The 20,043-nt window shown below is 46.9% G+C and overlaps 1 protein-coding gene across 1 annotated transcript; it reads right to left on the bottom strand.

The window, feature by feature from the left end:
• Positions 1 to 3,514: 3,514 nt before the first annotated feature.
• LOC104780325 (UPF0725 protein At3g44770) lies at positions 3,515 to 19,958 on the bottom strand. The gene is made up of 8 exons (XM_087509380.1): positions 19,716 to 19,958; positions 17,825 to 18,175; positions 17,688 to 17,740; positions 4,794 to 4,875; positions 4,510 to 4,720; positions 4,288 to 4,412; positions 4,116 to 4,199; positions 3,515 to 4,005 (listed from the first exon to the last, which is right to left on the bottom strand). The coding sequence occupies exons 1-8, from the start codon at positions 19,956 to 19,958 to the stop codon at positions 3,772 to 3,774; spliced, it is 1,383 nt and encodes a 460-aa protein (XP_087365506.1). The 3' UTR covers positions 3,515 to 3,771.
• Between the last annotated feature and the right edge of the window lie 85 nt (positions 19,959 to 20,043).

A 20,043-nucleotide genomic window follows, 5' to 3' on the forward strand; every position in this document is an offset into this window, starting at 1 on the left:
TATGATCATATTAAGGTTTTTGGATCCTTGTGTTATTCTCATTGTTGGTCTCGGGATAAAGACAAATTTGGAGAACGTAGTCGTCGGTGTGTTTTTGTTGGTTATCCGTTTGGCAAGAAAGGTTGGAAAGTATATGATCTCGAGTCTAATGAGTTCTTAGTTTCTCGTGATGTGTTTTTTCAAGAAGATGTGTTCCCATTTGCGGTGATGAATAGTGATACGGAGAATTCAACTAGTTTGCATCATATTGACAATATTGATGATGATTGGGTGGTTAATTTGGTCCCTACATTTGAGGACAGGGGGAGTTTCGAAAATGACGAGCCGGTAGACACGGCGGTCCCTGCTCCAGCCTCGAACACTGATTTAGTTGTGCTGGATGATCCTGTCGACTCTACTTCCGCTGTTCAAATTGTTCCTCCTGCTGTGTTGACACCGGTTGTGACTGATAGTACTCACAATCAACCTATTGTTGCTGATGAGTTGGGCTGAGGTAAACGTGCAAAAAATCCCGTCGGTTAAATTGAAAGACTATGTGTCTTATTCTGTTCGTCGTATTGAAGAAACCCATCACGCTTCCCCCGACTCCAACTCAGTGTCTTCATCAACGGTTCCAGGTACACAAACTCCATACCCTCTCACGAATTATATTTGTGATGATAATTTCTCTCCTTCTCACCAAGTGTTTTTAGCGGCTGTTGTTGCCGGTGTTGAACCAACCTCGTTTAAACAAGCAATGCAAGATCCGCGGTGGACAAATGCTGTTGGTACCGAGATTGATGCTATGGAAGCAACACATACATGGAGTGTGGTTGACTTACCTCCCGACAAAGAAGCAATCGATAACAAGTGGGTTTTTAAGCTCAAGTATCATGTTGATGGTTTGTTGGAACGTTATAAAGCTCGGTTAGTTGCTTGTGGGAATCGACAGGTCGAGGGTGAAGACTATAACGAGACTTTTGCTCCCGTAGTCAAGATGACTAAAGTTAGAAGTTTATTACGTATTGTTGCGGCTAAGAATTGGGAAGCTCATCAAATGGATGTCCATAACGCATTCTTACATGAGGATTTAGAGGAAGAAGTTTATATGAAGTTACCAATGGGTTTTCGTCATTTTTCTCCGAATAAAGTATGTCGTTTGCACAAGTCTATTTATGGGCTTAAACAGGCTCCACGTTGTTGGTTTGCTAAGCTTCGTTATGCGTTGGTCAAGTTTGGGTTCGTGCAGTCATATGAAGATTATTCTCTTTTTACATACTCGAAAGGTGATGTTGAGCTTCGAGTACTTATCTACGTTGATGATCTTTTAATTTGTGGAAATCACTCTCATATGATTAAGAGTTTAAAAGAATATTTGGGCCGTTGTTTTCACATGAAGGATTTAGGTAAAGCCAAATATTTTCTTGGTATTGAGATTGCTCGTAATCGTGAGGGTTTTTATCTTTCTCAAAGAAAGTATGTTCTTGATATTGTTTCCGAGACTGGTCTCCTCGGTTCTCAGCCATCGCCAATTCCGATTGAAGAGAATCATAAGTTGGGGATAAGCAAAAGTGATTTATTACCCAATCCTGAGGTGTATAGACGACTCGTTGGTTGCCTCATTTATCTACTTACGACTCGGCCTGAATTGTCCTATGCTGTTCAGCTTCTGTCTCAGTTTATGGAAACGCCACGAGTTGATCATTTAGAAGCCGCATATCGTGTTGTACGGTATCTGAAAGGGACTCTGGGTCAAGGTATTCTCTTGAGTTCAGACTCTGATTTGACTCTTACTGCCTATTGTGATTCTGATTACAACTCATGTCCATTTTCCCGACGATCGTTGAGTGGTTTTGTTATATTTCTTGGTGGATCCCCTGTTTCGTGGAAAACTAAAAAGCAAGATAAGGTTTCGCACTCGTCCGCTGAAGCTGAGTATCGGTCTATGTGAAATGCTTTGCAAGAAATCTTATGGCTCCAAAAGTTGTTTGCTGATTTGGGTTGTTCTCAATCTCAGTTTGTTCGTTTGTTTTGTGATAGTCAAGCTGCTATCCATATCTCCTCAAATCCGGTTTTTCATGAGCGTACTAAACATATCGAATCTGATTGTCACGCGGTACATGATGCCGTTCAAGATGGGATGCTCACCATGGTACATGTCAATACACATAATCAACTTGCTGATATCTTTACCAAGCCGTTGGGACGTGTTCGTTTGAAAGGTTATCATTCAAGTTGGGCATTTGTGATCTTTATGCTCCAACTTGAGGGGGAATATTGGAATATAGAGGAAAATATACTTATGTCCATATACATAATATTGTAATATTCTCTAATAGAGATTAGGAAGTTCTCTTATCTTAATTCCCAAATTACTCTCTTTGTATATATATACATGTTGTAATCGTCTAAGATGAATAACACAAATCATTCGGTTTATCTTGCCCCCTCTAGTTTCTACAGCGTCCGAAGCAGATTTCAACAACTTGGCGATCATATACAACATTCTCATAGTTGCAACGCTGATTGCTCTCTGGATGATAGGAGAGCCTGTGGATTACGAGAACTTTGAGATATCGAAAGCGAGTTTCCGTGAGACAATGAGGATTTTGGCTATAATGATGGCAACCTTATATTACGCGGTATCTGTTCAGGTTCTATTTGCCTTGGTTATCGGGGTCATTAATCACATAAGGTTTGTCAAAGAGATGGGTTTGCTACATGGTTTCTTGACTTTGGCCTTTTTCCTCATGAACTTGTTCGGATTCTTCGGAGGAGTTTTGTGTCTACTTGTTTCACCTCCGTTTCTCTTTTTGGTTCAACAATTCGCCAAGTTCAGAAACGTTAAAGAATCTCAAGATTAGATTGCTTGGGGATGAAGCTACTACAAGAATCTCATATATAATGTTTAGGTTTTTTTTTTTCAGGCTGTAATTGTTTGGTGGTGGCTTTTAGGTTTTTTTTTTGTCTTATTTCTTCAGGTGTTGTTAGTTATTGCTGTGACTTTGGCACAAAGTCTGGTTTTGCTTTTCGAATCCAAAGTTTGTTTTTAAATACATTAAGGTCACATATATCTCCATAAGCAGAAAAGTGGTAAGTCGGTACGGTATATCTACAAATTAAGCCAATCGTTATCACATAATATTATTCCCCTGAACCTGTGAAACATAACAACGTACGGTTACAAACTGAAGAAGAGCATAAACCTTAAGCAAGTAGAGCAAACACATACAAAAACATATTAACATTGTACAAGAGCATATACTTCAAGACACAAAGAGGAAATAATTAATGCCTTTACCTCGTAGAATCTCAAAACATGGCATACTTGTCAAAATCTTAGCGATATGATAAATAAAAGCAGAGTATGTTGTAGATGATCATGTTAAAACACATGCATGGAGTCTTTAAAATGAACATAGATCGCAATCCATAATTACTTAGTCCTACAATAAACTAAACGTCATTTAAAAACGTGTAGTATATAAAGAGCTATTAACAAAGTGGTATAGAAAAAAAAACACGATATAACAAATTTGGTCATCAAGAAGTGCTCCTAAAACAATAAACTTATTACAATTAAATACATAATATAATGTCAACGAGTGTACAGACGCACACCTTCATAAGATTAGCTGAGGTGAAAAACAAAAGTACATCCATGACTTAAGGCATAACTAAGTTAACGGATAAAAACTAAACTAAAGTCGTTTGGTAACAATAATCAATGAAAACTAGTAAAGAAGGCGGCTTCAGGACTCTTTTTTTTTTGGTAATAGTAAATTAAGCGGTTCAGGCAGAGCTTGGCTGATCGTTCACCCAGCTATTAACTTCGAGAACCATATGTCCGGAAATCCCATCCATGGTTCTCCTTACAACCGATTTGTAGTGGCGACTCTTGGCGCTGAAGTTAATGTGAAAGATGGCATTACTCGACTTGAGCTTAAGACGTGGCTCTGTATGAGTTTCACAAGTTTCCACAACAATCTTCTTGATCTCAACAGGCAAACAAGACTCAAATCCGTCCTGCAAAAAAAAAACAAAGCTTATTAAAGTTGAAAAAAGTTGCGGGAGATTATAAAGACTAAAAGCACAAACATGCTATAAAATTTCCCACTAGTCTCTCAAATATGTACCTCATTATATCTCCAGAAACAGAAAAGCGCAAATTCAGTATATAGACATAGCCAATCATTATCACATATGTCCTGCTCCTGAACCTGTCAAAACACAACAGAATCTCTTGAAACAATTACGTAGAAGAAGGTTTCATTCAAACACATATATAGAAGAAACATGTAAAATCACCTCATAGAACCTCAGCTTATCATCATCATCATCAGCTCCTGCTTCAGAGACAAAGTTGGGCATACAACCTTTGTAAAACTTATCAACTGCATGGTTATCCAGCAAAGAGATATGTTCATCCGCTACTACAGTGTTAAGAAGAAACATTTAAAACTGGTTTGTATAATATCCCAAAGCATACCATACTTTTTGTGAATAGAGAGAATACTAATAGAGAGTTACCAGGTGTGTCGGGTTTGATTCTGCAAAATACGGTAGAGACTCTCAAGTCTTCTCCGTACTTAGAGAAAAATCTGGTGGCCAAGGTCTGAAAAGTGTGAGGTGAGTCATCATCATCAGCAAGATCCTTCACCTCGACGGTTATATGGTAAGACATAGCGTAAGGAAGTTGGATATTATATTTGGGAATGCGCACATACTGCAACTTCCTCCCCTACAAAAAAAAAAAAAAAAATGAATCAGAAACCACAGTTGCCAGGTTGTTATGAATGAATCTACTACCAAACCTGTTCAAAGTTAAAGCAGTGAACACCCAAACGGCCATAAAGAGAGACTTCGCTACGTGGTTTACGATCATCACCAAGAAATGTTGGATATGGGCTACGCCCAATATGCCACTCGGCCCAATAAGATTTGTTAATTGCGATCTCGACCCAACAAAATTGGGAGCAAGTCCATTAATTCCTGTAAAGGGACAATCTCGGGAATTCACGACGGAAAACCCTAGAGATCCCTAGGTCAACAGTCTCCTATAAAAGGAGAAAGCATTTATTGGGATCATCATCCTGACCCGCGGACAATACCCACAGAGCAATACTTTGCATCGAAAACTGTTATTATCTTTCGTATAACTCGTCTTGTTTTCAGTTCGTCATTTTAAGCTTACTAGTTCGTCTGTGGACTAACAAGCAATACGACCTGTTTAAGTGACGATCTCACGTTTTCCCCGATTAATAAAGAACTTGCTCGCTCTTTCCCACTAAATCTTATTTGTTTAAACTGTGTAATCCCCCGGTACAAACAATTGGCGCCCACCGTGGGGCAAGAGTAAAGCGTTTCTTTTAACGACTCAAAACCGACGATCCTCACTTCCTCAAAATCTCGAAAGTCATGACGAACCCCAGCGAAAATTTCGACGAAGCAACGGAGCAGCCAACGGGGCAGCGATGGGGGCGAACGAGAACGCGAACTGTCCCCCTGCCGAGTTCCCTGCCGAGCTCCTTGCCGAGTTCCCTGTCGAGCTCCCTGCCAAGCTCCCTGCCGAGCTCCCTGCCAAGCTCCCTGCCGAGCTCCCTGCCAAGCTCCCTGCCGAGCTCCCTGCCGAGCTCCCTGCCAAGCCCAACTGAAGGCTCCCTGCCGAGCCCAGACGAGGGCCCACTGCCGAGCACAGCCTCTCCGCCGGCGCCTGACACGTCCTCCGAGCCTCCCGTAGCTGCGCACGCCGGAGCCGGACCTGTCGCAGACCAGCTGGTTACCAGCGCCGCTGCCCTCCTAACCGCCGCTCTCACCAACGCTACCGCTCCCCCAGCGCCGCTCTCCCCTTACCTGTACAAAGAAACAGACTCGACGATATGATGCAGATCATTCTCGGTCGTCTTGATGGCCAGGAAACACGAACGAACGAACGGCTCGAGGCCATCGCAGCCGCACAAGAGGCCTCGCAGAACCAAATCAGCAGGCTCCAACAAAGGAGGGGCGAGCGCCGAAACGACAGCAGTCCTGCCGGCGAGAACGAGAATCCTCCCCCAGCGCAACCTTCTGTGGAGGACCGATACGGCGGCCACAGACGCCGCCCGACGTCCATTATCGTAGGATCCGTTGATCGACGCAGTAGAGAGGAGCCAAATGAGGAGCTGCGAGACGGCCATGACCAAAGAAGCGGTAGCCCGCCGACTTCGACACTGCCGATCCAACAGCCCGAAGCCGATCTCAAAGATGAAACCATACGACGCCTAGAGGCGATGGTCCACGAACTCTCTTCCAGAGTCCATCGAGCCACGAGCTCTGCTCCCAACCTCGATCGAGTGCTCGAAGAAGTCCAACGCTCACCGTTCACGGCACGAATCTCCCGCATTCAAGTCCGCTACGTAAACAAGTTCAAGTTCACCCCGTATAACGGATTAGACGATCCAAAACCATTTTTGACGTCAATGAGTTTCGCAATCAGCCGAGCTCACTTCAGTGACGAAGAGTACGAAGCTGGCTGCTGCCAGCTATTCGTTGAGAATTTGGCCCATGATGCTCTAGGATGGTTCTCCCGGCTCCCGTCGAACTCTATAGGGAGCTATCACGAGCTTACCACCGCCTTTCTCCAACATCATTCCTACATTCATGATTCGGGGCGCGTCTAACGCCGATCTCTGGAACATGTTCCAGCAAAACGACGAATCTCTCCGAGACTTCAAGGAGAGGTTTAAAAGAATCGTCTCGAAGCTCTCGATTGCCGACGACACAGCAATATCGGCTCTCTGAAATGCTCTCGCTCACGGCTCCCGATTTAGGGAAGACATCATAATACACGAGCCCCTGACTCTGGATGACGCACTACACCGTGCTAACAGATACATAGAGTTAGACGAAGAGAAGACATCGAGGACAAACCGTCCAGAACCCCCGGCCCCCAAATCGTCCAAAGGAAAAGAGAAGGCACAAGACGAGCATCACGAGCCTCGTCAACACTTTGACAAAGAATACGCCGATAAGTTGGACAAAGGAAAGAAAGTCCAAAAGTTTGCAGTTAGTAATCATGATCCCAAGGCATCTGCATCAAGGCCCTGGAATAACACGTTGGTCCGAGACCCATCAGGAAAGGGTGGCAACAAATATTGCGAATACCACAAGCGAGCAGGACACTCAATAGAAGAGTGCCGCACCCTCCAACAAGTATTGCTCGACAAATTTAAAGAAGGCCAAATTGACGTCGATCTCGAGCGACGACAAATAGCCGCTCACAGGGATAACCATTTCTTCAATCCTGAGAACGAAAACCCGAGCAAGCAATATAACGCCGCCACCGCACCACAACCGAGACCCAAAACTCTACCGCCGCCCCCACCAACCCATAAAAGGAATCCTGAGCGAACTGAGGATGCCAACGCTCCGGCTCCACGCCGAAGAATAAACATGATCATGGGTGGTCTGGCGACCTGCCGTGATTCGGTCCGTTCTATCAAAGCTTATCGACGGGGACTAGAGGCCAAGCGAGGATGGTTAGCTCAAAGCACGCCACCTACTACGAACTCCGATCCAATCGTGTTCACAGAAGCCGACGCATCAGGTCTAACTGGACCCCATAACGACCCACTGGTGGTCGAGATGGAGATCGGCGAAAGCATGGTTACCAAAATCTTGATCGACACAGGTAGTTCGGTAAACGTCATTTTCAAAGACGTGCTCATTCAAATGGAAATCGACTTGCAGACCACCGAGCACGATGTTCAACCTCTCACCGGATTCGACGGTGACACGGTGATGACGGAAGGTACGATCATGCTGCCAGTCTATGTGGGCAGGACGATGCATTGCATCAACTTTGCTATAGTCGACAAGCCGATCGTATACAACGTCATCCTCGGCACTCCTTGGTTGCATAAGATGAAGGCCGTGGCGTCAACTTACCACCAGTGCGTAAAGTTCCCAACTCCTAGAGGAATATTTACACTACAAGGGGACCCACTGGTAGCACGGACCTGCTTCATCATCGAGCGTCAACAACGCCACGCCCGGACGTTCACCGTTTCGGACTCAGCCGAGCGCCCAGACAGTCGTGTTCGCCCTAACTCTGAATCAATCGTCCAAGTAAATATTGACTATTCCGACGCAACTTGATGCGTGGGAGTCGGGGCCGACCTACCACAACCAATCAAGGACGAGCTCGTAAAGTTCCTGTGTCAGAACGCAGCGACCTTTGCATGGAGCATGAACAGTATGACCGGCATCGACCTAAATGTAACCTGCCACGAGCTCAATGTGGACTCGACGTTCAAACCGATCAAACAAAGGCGTCGAAAGCTCGGGCTAGAGCGTACCGCCGCCGTTAACGAGGAGGTCAAGAAACTACTCAAGGCTGGATCCATCCGTGAGGTTAAGTATCCTGACTGGCTGAGCAATCCTGTAGTGGTGAAGAAAAAGAACGGCAAGTGGCGAGTGTGTGTCGATTTTACCGATCTCAACAAGGCATGTCCAAAGGATAGCTTTCCTCTGCCGCGCATCGACCAACTAGTCGAGGCGACCGTGGGAAACGAGCTCTTGTCGTTCATGGATGCGTACTCAGGATACAACCAAATTATGATGCACAAGAACGATCAGGAGAAAACGGCCTTCATCACGGATCAGGGAACTTACTGTTACAAGGTTATGCCATTCGGCCTCAAGAACGCTGGTGCAAACTATCAGCGCCTCGTCAACCGCATGTTTGCCAAGTAGCTCGGACGAACCATGGAAGTTTACATCGATGATATGCTGGTCAAGTCAACCCAGGCCGTTGATCACGTCTTGCATCTCGCTCAGTGTTTTGAAGTGCTAAAGCGATACAATATGAAGCTGAACCCAGCCAAGTGTTCGTTCGGCGTGACTTCTGGAGAACTCTTAGGATACCTTGTCACGAAGAGAGGTATCGAAGCTAACTCCAAAAATAAATTTCAGCGCTCACCAACCTCCCATCTCCACGCAACACCCGACAAGTTCAGCGCCTCACCGGGCGGATCACTGCTCTGAACAGATTTATTTCACGTTCTACCGATAAGTGTCTACCTTTCTACCAGTTGCTTCGTAGCAACAAAAAGTTCGAATGGGATGATAAGTGCGAGTATGCTTTCCAAGAACTCAAGCACTACCTAGCTACTCCCCCTGTCCTAGCAAAGCCCGATCAGGGTGAAACTCTATATCTGTACATCGCTGTCTCCGGCTCGGCGGTCAGTGGCGTACTAATCAAGGAGGACAAAGGAGAACAACACCCTATCTTCTATGTGAGTAAAAGCTTAGACGGATCCGAGCTCCGATATCCCACGTTGGAAAAACTCGCTTACGCTGTAGTTATCTCGGCCAGGAAGCTTCGGCCGTATTTTCAATCCCACACTGTTGAAGTCTTAACCAACCAACCCCTGCGAACCATTCTCCACAGCCCTAGTCAATCGGGCCGCCTGGCGAAGTGGGCAGTGGAACTCAGCGAGTACGACATCGAATATAAAAACCGCACTTGTGCAAAATCTCAGGTGCTCGCTGATTTCTTGATCGAACTCCCCCCGAGCTAGAGTTCGGCTATCCGCGAAAGGAGAAGTGGACACTGCACGTTGACGGCGCATCCTCTCGACACGGCTCCGGGATTGGCATTCACCTCGTTTCACCAACGGGTGAAGTACTCGAGCAATCGTTCCGGCTCGCCTTTCCCGCCTCGAACAACGAGGCCGAGTACGAAGCTCGAATCGCCGGAATGCGATTGGCAAGGGGAATAGGGGTGAAAAAGATACAAGTCTTCTGTGACTCACAGCTGGTAACTCACCAGTTTAGCGGTGACTACGAGGCGAAGAACAACCGCATGGATGACTACCTCAGAGTTGTCCAAGATATGTCCAACAATTTTGAGACATTCGAGCTGAACAAAATTCCCCGAAGTGACAACGCACCGGCCGACGCTATGGCCGTCCTCGCATCCACCTCCGATCCCGACTTACGCCGAGTAATCCCTGTCGAGAGCATCGATCGACCAAGCATCAATCTCCTCGCACACGCCGAGCCCAATATCCAAGATAAGAAAAAGAAAAAACAGATTATCGAACATGAGACTTTCAGCGATCGAGTCTCGAAAAAGCAAAAGACAGAGGACAGCGACCCCGTACTCACGCTATTCGTCATTGAACCACCGGCAGATGTGCCACCTGTGGAGTGCTCGGCCGAGCAGGGATCCACAACCAGCGAAGAAGGACGAACTTCGTCGTCTCAGGAACAATCGTCACCATCTCACGAATGAGCGTCATCATCGCACGCCCAACCCAATCCTGAACTTCACGAGCGACCACATGATTGGCAAGAAGAAATCCGTTGTTTTATCGCAGACGGTATCGTCCCTTCAGACAAGTGGGAGGCCCGGCGCTTTCGAACTTGCTGCGCGCATTACACACTTCTCGATGGCAACATCTTCCGTTGGACAGCATCTGGTGCACTTTTGACTTGCGTCGGTCCCGAAGAAATCAACGATGTAATGAGAGAGGTTCATGAAGGTTCCGGCGGTAATCACTCAGGAGGTCGCGTACTCGCACAACGCATACGCAATAATGGTCACTATTGGCCAACCATGAACGACGACTGCGATAAGTTTGTCGCTAGATGCGAGAAATGCCAGCGCCACGCTCCGATCATCCACGCGCCAACCGAACTGTTGAGAACGACCTCTCCACCATATCCTTTTATGCGATGGGCAATGGATATCGTTGGACCTCTCCCTGCATCCCGTCAAAAGAAATACATTCTCATTATGACGGATTATTTCAACAAATGGGTTGAAGGCGAAGCCTACGCAAAAATCGGAACAAACGAAGTCCAAAAATTTGTGTGGAAGAACATCATTTGCAGGCACGGAATTCCGTATGAGATCGTCACCGACAACGGTGCGCAATTCACTTCGCTCCAATTCGAAGGTTTTTGCGCGAAGTGGAGAATCCGTTTGAGCAAGTCGACCCCCCGCTACCCACAGGGCAACGGACAGGCCGAAGCGACCAATAAGACCATCATTGACGGACTAAAGAAACGACTCGAAGATAAGAAAGGTCTCTGGGCCGACGAGCTCGATGGCGTTCTATGGTCGCACCGAACTTCCCCGCGCCGATCAACAGGAAAGACACCGTTCTCCCTTGCGCATGGAATGGAAGCCCTCGCACCGGAGGAAATCGGCGTACCTACCTCGCTCAATGCTCGTTCACGATCCTACTCTCAATGCTAAGATGATGCTCGATACCCTCGATACCCTCGAAGAAGAACGCGATAAGGCTCTTCTTCGAATTCAGAACTATCAACAGCAAGCTGCTAAATATTACAACAAGAAGGTGAAGCCACGCCACTTCGACGAAGGCGACCTCGTCCTCCGAAAAGTCTTCGAGAACACGGCCGAGCTCAACGCAGGAAAGATGGGCGCTCATTGGGAAGGCCCTTACCTGATTTCCAAGGTCGTCACTCCCGGCGTCTACCAGCTGCTCGCCATGGACGGCACACCAATTCCTTGCTCATGGAATTCCGGCAACCTTAAACGTTATTACCATTAGAACTTGCTTACCAAAAAAAAAAACAAAAAAAAAAAAAAGAACGCTCGTACGACCGAGCTCTCTCTTTGTAATACGAACTACGAATGGCTTGATCCCTTTTCTAAGGGTACGTAGGCAGCCCGTCACACGGCACAGCTATACCAAAAAATTAAAAACAAAAGTTTCAACCTATCAAAACACACGAGCTCTCTCGAACGAGTCCGTCTCTGCGAGATGTCCAGCTCTTACATCGACCCTCTGGCCAAGGGAACGATTTAAAACGCGTTCCTCATGGATGCAGCAGTGAAATAATCTGCATAAATAAGCTGACCCAGATCGCATTCAGCTAGCAGGCGGTTAAGTTTGTATAAGCCAAGTTCTTACTTGCACTCTCTTGCCGACCTCGTGGCACACACGGGGTAAGCCGGACACCAGAGCCGCACCTAAAAGGTACGACGAGCTCATCTCAACTACCACCCTAAACATTTGGTATTCGAAACACGTAATAGGATAAGCCAGGAGACGTCTTGCACCGTAAAGTACAACTCGATACCAAAGATAGGAAAAACACAAAAACATTCTTATTCCATAAACATTCTTATTCCAGAAAAACACAAGGATAAGGCAACGAAAGCCAAATACGAAAGGCCACATTTGGCATACCAAAAACTAACAAAACAAACAAGTCTCAAAGTGCAAACTTAGTCTTCAAATCCCAGATCGGCATCGAAGGGTTTATCAAACTCGAGCTCGCCGATCTTCACATGCCAGACCTGGCACTCCCTCCGCAGACTTTCCAGCGTGTCCATCGGAACATTCGCACCCCTAGCAGCCATCTCTTCGAGATACGAGCGAATCCCTTCAGCATGGTTGCTTTCAACGAAGAAATGGTCCGTGCACTCTAACTGAATAATATAACGACGCAATATGTCGATCCGAGTCCGGCATGCATCGAGCTCGGGCCGACCTTCAAAGGGCCTGCTCCCAATAGGATCGAGATCGTCCGGTTCAAGGACGAGAATCTCCACCTCAGCCATTGACGCCTCACGGCGAGATCGCTCCTCTAACAAACGATCCCACCTCCATTTCGGGACCAAAAACCCCTCGTCGATCATAGTTTCAAGATATCCGATAACTCCGTCAACACGATGAAACATGAAATGACGCTCGAACTTTCAATGCGTAGCGAGAATGTAAGCTCTCAACTTCTGGATCCGAGCGCGATAAAACTCCATCTTGGAACGAACTACGTCGCCAGACCTCACAGAGAGCCGCTCTCGCGCCCTCCTCAGCCACGCCGACCTCGTTGTCACAGGCATATTACCGATCTCAACTACCCTTCAAAAGGAGAGATTTATTTTTGAAACAAGAAAGGAGGATGATGAGAAATGAGCAACTTGAAGGCCAATTTATAGAACAAATAATGCAATTTTCGAGGCAAAGCAATCAATACCGCAGTTCTCGAAAAACACATCCATAAACGATGGACACATATCATAAAACCAGCAGACAACACATAAACTAAGTCCAATGATAATGCAAAGGTTCAAAAAGAAAAATACATCGCCTAAACGGCCCAACATCCGTTACAAAACGGGAATAGGTTCTAATAGAATAACAAGATAAAAGCGAGTCACTGCTCGGCAGCAACCTGAGCGTCCGACCCCGCAGGAGCCCCTGCCATGACGACCTCCTCTCCTACGATCACGGGAACCTCCGCTGCCTGAAGGTTCGTAGCAACGATTGCAGTCTCTGGGAGAGCCTCGAGGTCACTGTCTAGAACGTCGGCGATATCGAAACCAAGAACTTTGTCCTCCCACATCTTCGCATCAGCCTCCAAGCCGAGTAAAGTCTTCGACGGAAAGATCGTACCACTCTTCACCAACTCTTGAAGACAATCATAGGTGCCGCTCACCTGGCTCAAAGTCAGAAGAGACTTCTGCGCCGCTCTGTTGTCAATAATATGCTTCCTCATCCTCTCAATACGAGACCTGTAGCCAGCAACCTCGATATCGATGCCATGCCGCTCCGCTTGCAGCTGCTGCAATTGCGCCTTCTGAAATGTGTGATCAACCTCGAACTGCTCGAGACGAGAGCGGGAAGCATCAAGAGAAGCCTTGAGATCGGCCATTTGCTTCCTGAAACCGGCAGTTTGCTTCGTGAGAACAGCAGAAACCCCTCGCTCTTTATCGAGATCCTGACGAAGCTCCTGAGCCGATCTCCTCGATGGTTCAGAAGTACGAGAATCAGCAAGTTGCTTCTCCAGTTCGGCAATGCGACGCTCGTACGAGACGACCATGCGATTCACGCCACCACCATCCTGAAATACAAGAAATAAAGAATCAAGACAATAATCGAGAAAATTCAATCAAGAACATAAAGAGAAATGCCAACCTGGAAGTGTTTCCGAGCCCACGACCGATACAGCTCGGGATCGTAGAGAGAACCCACAGAAGGAAGCGGGTCGAACGACCCGCGAACCTTGCTAGCGAGCTCACCACAAGCAGTAGCGTTGTTGATGAACAACTCATCCTTCAACTTGTAAGAAAAGGAGAACGAATCGTCAATCTCAGTGGTGTCGCGCGGTACGCCATCCCTCCTAGATCTCTTGGACTGCTCGGGCTCGGGAGCGACCACCTCACCACGAGAAGCTCTCTTCCTCGATGGAGTAGGACGCCCAGAATCAGCGACAACGATCGCTAGAGCATTAGAAGCCTCGCCATGTGACTTCTGCCCACGCGGAACGACAGCAGGAACCTTGGCAGCCCTTTTGTCGGCACGGGTAGCGCCAACCTCCGCCGACCTCAGATCTCCTGCAACTCGCGGATCGGCACCTCCACCGGGTGACGGGTCAACGACTTCAGTGTCGGCAGCGCGCGAAGAAGACCCAGCGTCAACGACCTTCTTGAACTGATCGGCGTATCGAGGAAGACGAGTGTTAACTTTTCCCATCCCTAAGCGCGGTAGACCTAAAAAGGAAAACAAAAGTGTGACAATCCAATAACCACTAAGGAAAGCAACAATCGATACAACAAAATGAGAAGGAAACTCACGAGATCTATGAGTAATCGAAGGCCAATGAAGCGCCCCTAGCGTTCGGATCTGTCTGAGGTTATCGAAAAAACTAGGAGGATGAGCGCGCAAACGAACGACAGGCTCTGCAAACACCAACAAAACAAGGAAAGGTTCAGAAACCAGCCAAATGGTAATCAAGCAAATATGAGTAAGAAACTATGAAGCTACCGGGAAACATATTCCACTCGGTAGCACAAAACACATCGAGATCGTCAAACAAAATCTCGTCCCGCTTGACAAAGAAAAAATAACGTTGCCAACGACGAATCTTCTTCTCAGCCCCGACGATTATCTGATGACCCGATTTAGCACTGGTGTAGAAGTACCCCGGACTACCTCTAACTTTTGTGAACTTGGTGGCTTCCTCCAAAAAATGCACATCGACTTCTATACCACAGTTGGTACCAAGTATCGCCAAACCGACCGCGTTATGGATACCTCCCACAGAAAGCTGAGAAATGGCAATCCTACGCCTCGCACAATAACGTATCAAAAATTCCGGCAAAGGGAACCAGAGACCGCATTCAGTGAAGTAATGCTCAAAAAGCGCGATGAAACCTGTCGGAGGCGTCCAAGGACGTTCGTGAGACTCAGGAACCCGGAAAACCAGTCCCTCGGGCATCTTCCACCACCGCGCCATCTCAGCAATACTATCCGATGTGCACAACGAAGGACCGTGATCGGCCGGACCGACTGAAAGATTGGCAGCAATCGACGCAGCACTAAGACCCAAGACAGCCGAACGAGGACCAGTATCCTCAGTCGGGACAACATCCATAGGACTCCCACCAGAACCACTGTCGCTATCCTTGCTGAACTCGGGAATATCAGCAAAATTGTAGTCTTTGGCCAAGCTGTCAAGATCTCCACACTCTGCTCCAATGTCGACACCAACGTCATCGAAAACATCTTTATAAACCCCGTATTCCTTGGAGAAAGCGCGTTGGATTCCTGCAAGAGTCTTGCCACGCGTGCATACAGAAACTGGTGGCCTTAACGCGGGCCGATCTTCAGTCCCCGATATTTGGCCGACCACAGCTCTCAGCCGCTCTCTCTCCCGAAAGTCGAACTCAATGTGATCTACTCCGATCGACCCAATATCGCGAGTGTCGGACTTACTCAAATCACGCCGATCTCCCAATATCTTCGTGTTTCGGCGCCCTCCCATCATAAGATCTGGGTCGCCATCGTCGGAATCAAACTCGTGGGAGATATCAACGAAACAAGAATCAAGTCGACCAACGCCCTCAACTATGCCGACCTCAGCATCGTCCGGAGTGCCGACCTGAGCATCGATCTCGGCGATGCCGACCTCAGCACCGTCCGGAGTACCGACCTCCATGTTGCTGCACAAACTCTCTTCTCGAAGTCCGACCTCATTATCAACGATGCACCGCCCTCCAACGACCAAGCTGCCGACCTCATCATCGTCCGGAGTGCCGACCTCCGTGTCGTTACACAAGCTCTTTTCTCGAGGTCCGCCGACCTCACTATCGACGATACGCCGCCCTCCGACGACCAAGCTGCCGACCTCGCTCAAATCACTCTCAGTGTCGCAAAAATTACCAGATCCGCAGAGCAAGTGCAGATCGATGCCTTGATCCATGCCGCGACGAATCATCTCCATCTCCAAACCGCCGACTTCACGATCGGAGGAACCAAAGATCGATGCCGACCTCCGCTCAACGCCGAGCCCAACATCCACCTCAGTTGAGGTCGCCCCAAGAGGAGCGGCATCGACCTTGCGAACGCCCTTGTTGGCACCAACAACCACCGATCTCCGAGACTTCCGCTCAATGCCGAGCCCAACATCCACCTCGGTTGAGGTCGCCCCAAGAGGAGCGGCATCGACCTCGCGAACGCCCTTGTTGGCACCAACAACCGCCGATCTCCGAGACTTCCGCTCAATGCCGAGCCTGACATCCACCTCGGTTGAGGTCGCCCCAAGAGGAGCGGCATCGACCTCGCGAACGCCCTTGTTGGCACCAACGACCGCCGATCTCCTAGATTTCATCTGACTGCCGTCCAACATCGATCTTGGCTCAAAATGCCGACCTCTCTCTCTAGCGCCGGCGACCTTACCGCCGTCCCTCTCAAGATCGCCATCCATCGATCTAGCATGGACGTCGATAACCGTCCGTTCTCGGAGATCGGTAACCAAAGGAAGACCATCTCGGCCGACCATCGGAGACCTCATACAAGGGATCAGACGACGGAAGCTTTGGATTGAGAGAGAGCAAACAAAAGAAAAATGGAGAGAGAAAGAAGCATAGGCATAAAAATAAAAGAGAGAGAGAGAAAGTTACCTTCTTATGGAAGTGGAGGAAGTGAAGAAAAAGGAGAAGAGAGTGGATACATAAATAAGTAAATAAAACGGAAATTTTACTGCCATAATCTGTCACCTCGATCTGCGACATGCCCCATTTCCGGAAATTCATCGAATACCGCGCTCAAAGTAAGGACCGTTGGATATTCACGGAATCTCTCGAAAGACGCGCCTGGCATTTACAGAAGAGCCACTGTGGCAATTTCATCCCCAAAGGCAAACCGAGACAATCTGTGCCGAGCAGACATATTACGGAAGATTTAAGTATGCCTGCCGATCGCAGAAGGACTGCCACTCTCCGGACTAAAGGGGGGACTATTGTTGGATATGGGCTACGCCCAATATGCCACTCGGCCCAACGAGATTTGTTAATTGCGATCTCGACCCAACAAGATTGGGAGCAAGTCCATTAATTCCCGTAAAGGGGCAATCTCGGGAATTCACGACGGAAAACCCTAGAGATCCCTAGGTCAACAGTCTCCTATAAAAGGAGAAAGCATTTATTGGGATCATCATCCTGACCCGCGGACAATACCCACAGAGCAATACTTTGCATCGAAAACTGCTATTATCTTTCGTATAACTCGTCTTGTTTTCAGTTCGTCATTTTAAGCTTACTAGTTCGTCTGTGGACTAACAAGCTCTAATACGACTTGTTTAAGTGACGATCTCACGTTTTCCCCGATTAATAAAGAACTTGCTCGCTCTTTCCCACTAAATCTTATTTGTTTAAACTGTGTAATCCCCCGGTACAAACAAGAAAGACTGGTGAGAGTCCAGATGCTGGGATATGAACATTGCCATCAATATCAAAACCCTGCCAGCCCAATTTCGTAAACACACAACCCAAATCCCAAAATCAACAAAGCAGAGAGAGAGAGACATATGAAAGAAAGAGTACCAGAGATTCGTCAACTTGGCGACAGTATTCTTCGTCCGGTGCTTCCTCTTCCTCAGATATCCATCCGTCGACTTTTTCTTCTTCTTCTTCTTTCTTTTTGGAGAAATACACGTCAAAGCCTTCTTCGTGTTTGATGAAATGCACTTCAAAGTCTTCTTCTTCTTCTTCTTCGTCTTCTTCTTCTACTACTTCTTCGTCTTGTTCGTTTTTGGATAAATTCAATTCAAAGGCTTCTTCTTCTTCGTCCTGTTTCTTTTTGGATAAATTCAATTCGTCGATTTGTTTACCCAATCCACGCAGAATCAAGTGGCACTCCTCGTCTGATAACTTTCCACTGTCCAACAGAGATCCCTAAAGCTTCAATCGATTAGAACGTCCGCCATCTCCGACAAAGATCCCTAAAGCTTCAATCGATTTTTTTAGGGATTCCAATCCAAACTTCTTCTTTTTTTTTTAATTTTTCTTCTTTTGTAATCAATTATGGGTCAATTTGGTGTATAACCAAAATCAATCAATCAATACAATAAAAGAAGGATGCATTGCTCCCCTCATCTCACACATCAGCTTTAACATTGAAGTATACCTAACACATCAGTTAAAATCATTATTCTCTTTATTAAGTCTCTCTCCGATTTTAGGAATAGAGATGTCAGTTGAGCCTTTAGCCCACGGGCATAGCCCAGTAAGTAGTATAATGGGTCGGATAAGGGCCTTGCTTTTGAAGCCAAAATTTGCAGGTCTCACGGACTCTATCCGTTTGGACTGTGGGTTACGTGGTCATGCCCATTGCTAACTGCGGGTTTGTGGGCGATTCGAAGAGGCGAGGGTCGGTTCTTCATCTTCCTCTTCGTTAGTCTCCTAATCGGACAGTGAAGTGGAGGATGCTCGATCTACTAACAACTCTAACTTTGCAACGACTCCTAGCTTGAATCATTAGTGTCAAGCCCCGTTCCTCTTACTATGTCTTCTCAATCTCGAAGTTGTTCGTGAAAGCTAACAAATACTGCTAACAAGGCAAATTAGAAATTTACAACTGAGTTAAGTGTTTGATGATTTCAAATTGTGCTAGCAAGAGTTATAAAAATGGTGAACTGAAGTCTACGTCGATGTTGATTGCATCTGTCAGGTTCTTGAGATACAACCATTGACGCAGAAGGCTTGGATAAAGAGAATCAACTTTTGAGATTGTAATGAAAACGAATAGAAGAGATAGAGCGGAAGTTTGTGATGAGTGAAGGATTTGTAGTTAGGAACAACAAGGCTCTGATACCATGTAAGTTTGAGATTCAAAGAAGAGGAGAGGGAGAGAGTTTGCGGTTTTGGTTTGGTGATCGAATGGGAGTGTAAGGGAGAGTGAATAGAGAGAAGTGTAGAAGAAGAAAGTAACTTCTTGCTTTATTTAGTTCATGGTTACAATCTAAATATAAGCATATACAAAGAGAATATCCTACCTAAGATGCTATACACACATACACAAGGTGAGAGCGACATGACCTAGATGTCACATGTGATCTTTGTTTGGCCTCCCACTTGCACCAACTCGCCAACGGATCAATGAGAAGGATCTCGAAGCTTTGTGACCGTTAGGAGATGTTGTCCTTCATGGACCGACATTGTAAGGCCTCTAACTGTACGGACGACCCATAAGGTTTGGTTGTACGGACGTACGAACGTACGGACGGTGATATGTGTTTCCATACTCCCCCTCAAGTTTGATCAAGAGCATTGATCAAGCTTGGACTCATGAACACCCACCTCATTAAAAACCTTAGTATAGAAAACCACTTGGGAAAAACTATACTTAAGGGAAAAAGAGTGTAGGTGCCATGCTGTGCACTCATGGCCGAGTGAGGTCTCTAAGGCCGAGTTCGGTGTGAATGTACTCACACACTTGTGGACTAGCAGCTTTGGTGAGGACATCGGCCAACTTTTCGGAGCTTTCGGTATGACATGGTAGAACAACTCCGAGCTTGATTAGTTCTCGAACTTTATGACAATCAACTTCAATGTGCTTGGTTCGCTCGTGAAACACTGAGTTAGTAGCAATGTGAATGGCAGCTTCGTTGTCACAATGCATGGTGATAGGTTTAGGTGACTCAACTCCAAGGTCCTTAAGAAGGGCTTTGAGCCACATCAACTCGGTTGTAAGTTTCCTCATAGCTCTATACTCCGATTCAGCACTCGATAGAGAGACCACCTTCTGCTTCTTGCTTTTCCAT

Source organism: Camelina sativa, chromosome 4 (assembly GCF_030686135.1).
Source record: "Camelina sativa cultivar CO46 ecotype springtype chromosome 4, ASM3068613v1".
Lineage (NCBI taxonomy): Eukaryota > Viridiplantae > Streptophyta > Magnoliopsida > Brassicales > Brassicaceae > Camelina > Camelina sativa.

Coding starts and splice junctions, on each gene's coding strand:
- LOC104780325 (XM_087509380.1), bottom strand. CDS start 19,958: ATGTGGCTCAAAGCCCTTCTTAAGGACCTTGGAGTTGAGTCACCTAAA. Junction 4,876..17,687: donor GCATCTGGACTCTCACCAGT/CTTTCTTGTTTG, acceptor CCCATATCCAAC/ATTTCTTGGTGATGATCGTA. Junction 4,413..4,509: donor AATCAAACCCGACACACCTG/GTAACTCTCTAT, acceptor TTAACACTGTAG/TAGCGGATGAACATATCTCT.